Source organism: Sebastes umbrosus, chromosome 14, assembly GCF_015220745.1.
Source record: "Sebastes umbrosus isolate fSebUmb1 chromosome 14, fSebUmb1.pri, whole genome shotgun sequence".
Lineage (NCBI taxonomy): Eukaryota > Metazoa > Chordata > Actinopteri > Perciformes > Sebastidae > Sebastes > Sebastes umbrosus.
This window is the reverse complement of record NC_051282.1, coordinates 7,224,794-7,233,362: the sequence shown is the minus strand read 5'-3', so window position 1 is coordinate 7,233,362 and position 8,569 is coordinate 7,224,794. Positions and strand designations below refer to the sequence as shown.

General features: G+C 38.0%; 1 protein-coding gene across 3 annotated transcripts; it reads left to right on the top strand.

The window, feature by feature from the left end:
- The first annotated feature begins 523 nt into the window (after nucleotides 1–523).
- On the top strand, nucleotides 524–8,021 carry zgc:113176 (uncharacterized protein LOC554708 homolog). 3 transcript variants are annotated; one of them, XR_005210073.1, is made up of 12 exons: nucleotides 524–682; nucleotides 1,888–1,931; nucleotides 2,062–2,081; nucleotides 2,197–2,330; nucleotides 2,436–2,562; nucleotides 2,894–3,060; nucleotides 4,206–4,359; nucleotides 4,470–4,556; nucleotides 4,810–4,980; nucleotides 6,241–6,303; nucleotides 6,660–6,839; nucleotides 7,025–8,021. XR_005210073.1 is itself a non-coding variant. In XM_037793424.1 (11 exons), the coding sequence occupies exons 3-11, from the start codon at nucleotides 2,069–2,071 to the stop codon at nucleotides 6,779–6,781; spliced, it is 1,035 nt and encodes a 344-aa protein (XP_037649352.1). In that variant the 5' UTR covers nucleotides 524–682; nucleotides 1,888–1,931; nucleotides 2,062–2,068; the 3' UTR covers nucleotides 6,782–8,021. The 3 variants fall into 3 exon arrangements, 2 of the variants coding, with proteins under 2 accessions (XP_037649352.1, XP_037649351.1); XM_037793424.1 differs by having other exon boundaries at nucleotides 4,473–4,556; nucleotides 6,660–8,021; XM_037793423.1 differs by having other exon boundaries at nucleotides 6,660–8,021.
- The last annotated feature ends 548 nt before the right edge of the window (nucleotides 8,022–8,569 follow it).

The following is an 8,569-nucleotide window of genomic DNA, read 5'->3' as shown; positions in this document are numbered from 1 at the left end:
TGTAACATTGCAGTAAAATACAACATACACGTTACTGCAGCAGTAACATTAATCCAAAAACATCACAGGCTTATGTAATAGTAAAACAATGCACAATGAGTACTTTTAGATTTCATACTTTAAGTAAATATTGCTGATAAATTAAAAAAGAGAGAGAGAGAGACTCACACTCTGCCTTTTATTTACTCCTCTACTTCATGTTTTCATTTTTTATATATATATATGTAAATATATATATATATATACAGACGTAGGCAAAGTTGTTGGTAACGTTCCGTTAAAGAGAGAAAAACCCACAATGGTCACTGAAATAACTTGAAACTGACAAAAGTAATAATAAATAAAAATTTACTGAAAATTAACTAATGAAAATCAGATATTGTTTTTGAATTGTGGTTCAACAGAATCATTTTAAAAAACAAACTAATGAAACTGGCCTAGAGAGAGAGAGAGAGAGAGAGAGAGAGAGAGAGAGAGAGAGAGAGAGAGCAGGTTAAAACAGCAGTGACGTGTTTCCGCCTGTGGGAGGCAGCAGTGAACTAAACTGTATCGAGTCTACCGGAAACAGGAAGAAGAAGAAGAAGAAGAAGTCGAAGTCCAAGAGGAATCACAACCAGACAGTGGTTATACACAGTCTGAGCTCACATTCAAACAAACCTGCTGGATAACGTGGTATTTTCAGGTAAGACGAGTTAATATGAGAGCATTTAAACTGTGATTATTTAGCCAATAAGCGGAAACAATACAGGAAGTAGTTTAAAGGTGAGCTGATGTATCCTCTGTCTGCTGAGACGAGTGTTGACATCATGGTTGACATGAGATGAACCGGTTTACATCTGCACAATGTGATGCTGTTATTGACCTGTTTGTTGTGAGGTTTTCAGTGTTGTTAGGTTAATGTTATAGCAAACATACTAGCTAATTGGTAAAGTAGTAATAACTACTAGTTAAGTAATATAACCATTAATTGCACCCTGAGTTTCCCTTTAAATTTCCCCATTAGCTTCAAAGTTAGCCTGTAAACATTAGCCTGCTTCTTCCACACTGACTGTAAGACAATGTGTATGTTGTGTATCTGCTCTGTGGAGCTGTGTGAAGTCCCCTCCTGCTTCAAAAGCTCCACTATCATCCTGGTCCCCAAGAAACCCTCAGAAACCCTCAGAGAGACTGGTGTTGACCCACCTGATGGACATCACAGGACCCCTGCTGGACCCCTTCTAGTTTGCCTACAGGGCAAACAGGTTGTTTAATAGATCTGAGTGTAATGAGGAACCATATAACAGGGTAGAAGAAGTTATATCAGGCTGCTCCTCTACTAGCACACCTGTCACCTGTGAGTGTAAGCTAGACGCATACAATGACATTTACAGTAATGCAAAACACTGATGAAAGAAATACCTCAGCATGTTTACCCATATGATATCAGGACAGTGGTGGCTCTGTTGGGTGAGCAATGATGTAGGCTAACATAAATGTTAGGGCTGTCAATCGATTAAAATATTTAATCATACATTTTTTATCTGTTCAAAATGTACCTGAAAGGGAGATTTGTCAAGTATTTAATACTCCTATCAACATGGGAGTGGACAAATATGCTGCTTTATCCAAATGTATGTATATATTTATTACTGGGAATAAATTAACAACACAAAACAATGATACATTTTGTCCAGAAACCCTCACAGGTACTGCATTTAGCATGAAGAATATGCTCAAATCATAAAAAACTGCAGCCCAACAGGCAACAACAGCTGTCAGTGTGTCAGTGTGCTGACTTGACTATGACTTGCCCCAAACTGCATGTGATTATCATAAAGTGGGCATGTCTGTAAAGGGGAGACTCGTGGGTACCCATAGAACCTGACTTTTTTTTTTCTCTCTTTAAAGCTCCAATCCTCGGTTGTGTCCCAGTCAGTCCCAGGACTTCTGTGGTAAGTTTGTTTTATTACTTACCATGCTCTATGTCTATGTTGAACAATTCAAAATTAGGTTTTGGACCAAGAGCGAGTGGGCCCTTTCTCAAACATGTCTTGTTCAAGTTTCTCTCTGTTTATGTTTCAGGTTGAAGATGGCACAGAAAGGTAAGCCTTACTGTTGTCAATCTAGAAGCATTAGGCCAGTGTGTATGAGAAAGATGGCACTGTTTTTGTTTATCACTGATTTATTCCTAACTAGCGTTTTCTTTGTTTGTTGTAGAGAGAAGAACAGAGATTGGTGAGGAGCAGCGGGAAATTTTGAAATCCTTTTTTAGGGAGGGAATGATGCGTGTTGGTTCACCTTTAATACCAAGTGCTGCATCAGCTACTGGTTTGGAAACATGCGTCATAGAGGTGAGGTTTACTTTAGTGCTGCGCTATCAATGTGAAATAAAGACATCCTGCTGTACTGCTGGTACAAATTGGTGAAAAACCATATCATTATTTTCTCTCTTTCAGAACTGGATTGGAAACTACAAAAGGTCCTTTAAAGCTTCTTGTGAGCCTCGGCGCTCAAAACTGAAACTGCACACACGAGAGCTGACGCCATACAATCTTTTTTGTAGAGACCTGCTCAGAAACAAAGGTGAGAGACAATATTTAATTGAAGCTTTTAATTGTTATACTTGTTGTTGTATAGTGACCCTGTTTACATTAGGAGTTCACAAGTGTCGTGGAACTGATTTTCAGGATAGTATTTGACATGTACTCCACACACTGAAGTTGCATTTATCAATGTAAGACTGCTGTGTGTGTTGAAAAGAATCATGTAAATGACTTGACACATTATGTTGTTGTTACAGAGAAATGTGTGAACCAGTGTATTAGACAGCTTGTCTCTGTATGAATGTACTTAATGAAGAGATGCATACGCTAAAGTGTTAAGTTTTCTGTGCATCTATGTGTTTTTTTCTCAGGCACAATGAACGATATTAAGGGCAGGTGGTCCACTTTAGGGGACGACGAGAAGCAGGAATACTATGAAGAGGCAGCAGCACTGAGGGCGCAAGGGCAGGCAGAGGACCTTAGCCCTGAGATGAGGGAGCTCAAAATTAAAAGGCATCTGAAGCAGCTGAAGTTAGAGGTTTGGAAAGAAGCTTAATTTGCTAGTCATGTGTGGTGTTATCATTATTAGGGATGTCACGAGTACTGATACTTGGCTGACGAGTCAATGCCAAAATTCGGAAAATGTGACAGTACTTGTTTTTTTCTGCAGTAACGCCGGTACCGTAGGTATTCTGTCAGGGCTCCAGACTTAACAGCGTCCCATCGTCTCGGGAACCATAGAAAATTTCTCTGATAATGCTACATTGTGAACAACAAATCCGTGTCGAAATCAACAGCAGGAGAGCTAGTTAACGTTAGCTGTTGCAAAGTCACGCTTGGCTAAATCACGGAGCTAACGGCTGAGGTGCAGTGGTTGCATTGAGTGACAGTATGATGCATTCAAGCTCTATTTCGTAAAAAAAAAAGTATTTGGCGAAGGTAAATTCTAATAAATTCTATACATGTAATCCTGTAAAATGTATAGGGATTGATAAAAAATTTAAAAAAGTAAAAAAGGAGTGTATGTTGCAGTGAATGTGATTTATTGTTGTGTTTTTGTTTTTTACCGTGATACCAAATTGGGTATCAAGAATCGTGGAATCTCACTGCTATTGGTATCGACTACTACATTTCTGGTATCGTGACATCCCTAATCATTATAGTATCAGATGTAAGCATGATTGACAGCAATTGTGATGTTAGCCGAACATCGTGATAGACAGTCGGAGAGTTTATATTTAGATTCTTTCAGAATTTGAAATGAATTCATCCCAAGATAAATATTCCAGCTGTTTTGTTAACACGTAGGGAATACTAAATTAAGCACGTAATCCAAATGTCTGTAATGAGCAGTTATTAAGATTGTGAAGGCAAGCACAAGAGGTGTTTAATCGCAACAACATCTACTCTACATGAAAGAATGTGCACAGTAAGACCACATGTAGTCTGTAGTAGACGGGTCCAGTGTTTACAAGGCTGTCAGCATTAAATATTCTCCCATTGAAGAGATCGTCAAAGGCTTATAGCACCCCTCTCAAACTAAATTCCTACTGATTGGGCCAGTCTGTTCAGATCAAATGATGCATTAGTAGTCAGATATGGCTATGAGTCCAATTACTAGTGGAGTATTAGACCCCACAGCTAACTATTTGCTATTTTTGTGGTCCTCTAAATATTGTGCAGGTGTCCAAGCTCGAGGCTTTGGGTGTGGAAACGGCCATTTTCTCGTTCGACCGCCAAAAGCACTGCTCGAAGGCGTACAAACTGAGCAGCAAAGGAGCCGCCGACTTCCTTGACACAACGGACGCGGCGAACAACTTTGCACTACATTTCAGAGGTGATTACTGGTGTTATGAAAAAATCCACACAAATGGACCATAATATTACAAGCATATATAATACAGTTTTATGAAGTGAATTATTGTTTTCTGTTTGTTACATTTGCAGCAGGCTCCTCAGCCTCAACAGCCAGTCCCAAAGATCAAGTCGATGTACTGGTTAAAAAAGTGCAGGAACTATTCAACCAAAAATATAGTAAGCATATTTTCTAACTTTTTTTTTAGGACGATGTTAAAAAATGACTTATATCTTGATAACTTAATATGCCTCCATGGATCAGTGGCATTATTTTTTTAATTAATAAATGATTTATCTAATGTCCCCATCAACCATAACATTATGTCATGTTTACAGACTGAACACTGGCTGTTGACAGGAGGGGGAAGAATTGTTAAACAGTGTCAAATGGTGTAACGTGTGCATGCATGTGTGTACCTCTGTGTTTCAGGGGAGGCTGGAGGTACTGGAAGGCTCCCCTACCAGTCCCTGTTGAATCAAAGCATGATCATAAACGCTGCTGGACTGCCCAATGGCCTTACCCTCAGGAAACCATCCTTTTATGGAAGGAAACAATTAGAAGCCATTTTAGAAGACGCAGAGCACATTTCATTTGAAATAAGTAAGTGACATTCACGGGCGTGGGAAGCATTGCAAATGTGGGTGGGACAGTCTAACGGGGGTCTAGGGGTCGTCCTCCGAAGTATATTTAACAGAGTAGATGTCATTTCCTGTACTCTGGTGCCTTTTAACAGGTGATTTGATTTCTTTATCTGGCTACACTAGCATGAGAAAAATGATGGGTACATTTTGTAATTTCCTCCAGAGGAAGTGGTTGGCCCCAGATCACATATTTGAAGGTATTAAAAAAAGCTAAAAGTAGCCTACAGAAATTGATTTAATAACTAATTCAGAGCCAACTCATTGTTTATTTAAACTTGAGGATGTCAATTGCAATTTCTGAATTTCTTTAATGGTGTCAAATCAATGAGTAAAGTAAAGAGGACAACGGTAGTCAAAGTACCCCTATGTAACACTATGCACAGGCGAATGAGGTATAAACAAACTATATTTATTTAATAGAATATTTTCTATAAAATAACGATTTTTAAGGTTGTAGCAGGTAGCTCAGTTTTAAAGCTAGCGTAGATAGATAGAAAGATACTGGTATCATATGAAACTAGAAAAACTTAAGGAACCCATTGGTACCAACCACACACCCAAACATGCGCTAAATTTTGGTGAAGAAAAACTGTCATGGCCATATTCAAACAGGTCGCTTAAACTCTGACCTCAAGATATGTGAATATAAATGGGTTCTATGGGTACCCACGAGTCTCCCCTTTACAGACATGCCCACTTTATGATAATCACATGCAGTTTGGGGGCAAGTCATAGTCAAGTCAGCACACTGACACACTGACAGCTGTTGTTGCCTGTTGGGTTTGAGTTTGCCATGTTAGGATTTGAGCATATTTTGTATGCTAAATGCAGTACCTGTGAGGGTTTCTGGACAATATTTGTCATTGTTTTGTGTTGTTAATTGATTTCCTATAATAAATATATACATATATTTGCATAAAGCAGCGTATTTGCCCACTCCCATGTTGATAAGAGTATTAAATACTTGAAAAATCTCCTTTTAAGGTACATTTTAAACCGATAAAAAATTTATTAATTAATCGCAATTAACTATGGACAATCATGCGATTAATCACGATTCAATATTGTAATCGATTGACAGCCTTAAAGCCTGTAGGCTATGGCTGCAGCTTTATTTCTCAAAATAGTCAAATAAAACCTATACACGGTATACATTATTATGATGCAAATGATATGACCAAATCTTCACATTTGTGTCATAATGTCTTCAAATCAACAGACACAGCAGTTGGCATCCAGACGGAGTCGGAGGAAGAGATGTTTGAGGCCATGTGTGGAGATGGTACAGTATTTCTTCTTGTCATTGTAATACATTTTGAATGCCAATCGCTACAACTTTTTTTTGGCATTGCTTAAGTAAAACTTCTGTTCTGCCATTGACATTTAACACCAAAAGAAAATTACAAATGATATCTAAGTGACATTAAACAGCTTTTATAAGCTTGGTATTCTGATCATTTTACACTTTGAATTGTCTGTTGAGATTTTAGATGCCAATAATGTGTCTATTTCTGATCATTTACTATAACCATATACATGCTGACACATATTACACATATTATGTATTACAAATTTGTAGTTAAGAATTTAAATGTGTGTTAATAAAGGTGTTATTGTGTTTTGTTTGATGTAATTTAGATGCACAGCAAATGAAAGAAGAGTCCTCAGAAACAGACAGTGATGTAGCCGTGGTGTGGCATGTGGTCCCGTCATCTAGCTGTGAGGAAACATCTACCAATCTTCTTTATCGGAAGTGGTGACGCCTAAACTGGAATATGGATTCTCCCACCAGGGCTCTGCAGAGGGTGTTAACCTACGGTATAAGCAGCTGTCACTGAAAAACATTACTGTTTCATATAGATCTGCCACTTAAAAGCCAAGATGATACTTGAAATGGTTCACTAAGACAATATTTTGCACACAACTGTCTAATCCCAGATGGTTCCATGAAGGTTTGCTTTCATTTGTGATCATGAATGATGTGGTACGATGTTTCCCTCTAGGTTGACTGCTTTGGCCTGCCGGATAGGCTGAATTACACGGAAATGTCGGTGTATAAAATCATGCTCAAGACATCTGGACTTTTCCATTCGATGTAGCATAATGCTCCCAGTGCAGCCATAAAAACGGCATCTTGGGTTTGAACATTTCACTCAATATGAGTGTTGTTATGATATAGCTTCAATGAAGCGTTGGAGAGCAGATGCAGAATATATTATGTAACATTGTCTTACAGTGTGAAAAAAAGAGTAATTTTTACTGGCTAATTTTGAAGCTAATGGGGAAATTTAAGGAGAAATGCGATTAATTGTTTTATTACTTAACTAGAAATGATTTAGTTTACCAATTAGCCACGACAAAAGCTAATATGACATCACTGAAAACCTCAAAGCAGACACTTAAAAACATGCTAATTAGTAATGCTAACTGCTTAGCTACAATATAAGCAAACGTTTTTGCAAGCTAGCACAAGATCAGCACAGAAAGCATGTAATAATATCTAGCAATTCTATATCTTTTTTGTTTTGTTTTCACTTCTTGACTGAATAATCACAGTTTAAATGCTCTCATTTTAAATTGTCTTCCCTGAAAATACCATAAAAATGGAGGCCAACAGCTGCAAATAAACATGGAGATGAGAGGATATCACTTCTGCGATCCAAATTATTGAGTCATCGACAACTTATGCAACACGCTACCTTAGTGAATGTTGAGTAATATATCACATGGGGACGTATACTGAGAATTACTTGAGGTGTTTTCCATCTTGAAGCACATTCTGCCTCGTGCAAGATAAACGTATCCTCTCATGTATTGTTCTGAAGGCCGTTGGTTTGTGCCTCTCAAGACCTGCTTCAAGGTTAACTCATTATTCAAGCACCGTAGATATAACTTCAGGCATGCAACAACCTTGGTGAAATCTACAACACTGACATTTTTTTTTCCTATCTTATATCTTTTTTTTATTGTATTTTTAAATAAAAACAAATTAATAATTAACTTCCACCATCACTATATTAGTGATTCATCTTTGAATGCTGTTGTTGTTGTTGTTCATGTGTGAAATATATAAATGAAACAATAATTTGTTAAATTATTTAACAAATTATTTATTACACATGTTGTGAAAGGTATAGTGTGTAGGATTTGGCGGCATCTAGTGGTGTGGTTGCAGATTGCAACCAACTAAAAAAAGACTTTTAAACGTGAGCCGCTGAGTGCAAAACTGTGATAACGCCGCTGGCCTCACTCACTCAGAGGCCATCCTTACTATAATAACACTACTTTAGGAGCAATGGAAGTCAGACGGCAGCTGGAGGTACCACCGTTTTGCACTTTTGGGCTCACATAACTGCAGTATCATAAGCTTGTTAGAGAATTACAGTGGCCTTCAGGTAACATCAAAATGTGAAAAGCCCTCACTTGAGCCAGTGGGTCACGTCTAGAAGGTAATTCCTAAGCTGCGAAACTCTTGTGAGATGGTTAAGGTTATGCACTGACCTTGAATAGTTAAGGTTAGGGTAGGTCGTCTTGAGAGAGTTTTCGCA

Bases quoted from the DNA above. Each gene is read 5' to 3' on its own strand.
- zgc:113176 (XM_037793423.1), top strand. The intron at 2,331-2,435 runs GTGAGGTTTACT...TCTCTCTTTCAG, and splicing joins TGGAAACATGCGTCATAGAG to AACTGGATTGGAAACTACAA. The intron at 3,061-4,205 runs GTTTGGAAAGAA...AATATTGTGCAG, and splicing joins TGAAGCAGCTGAAGTTAGAG to GTGTCCAAGCTCGAGGCTTT.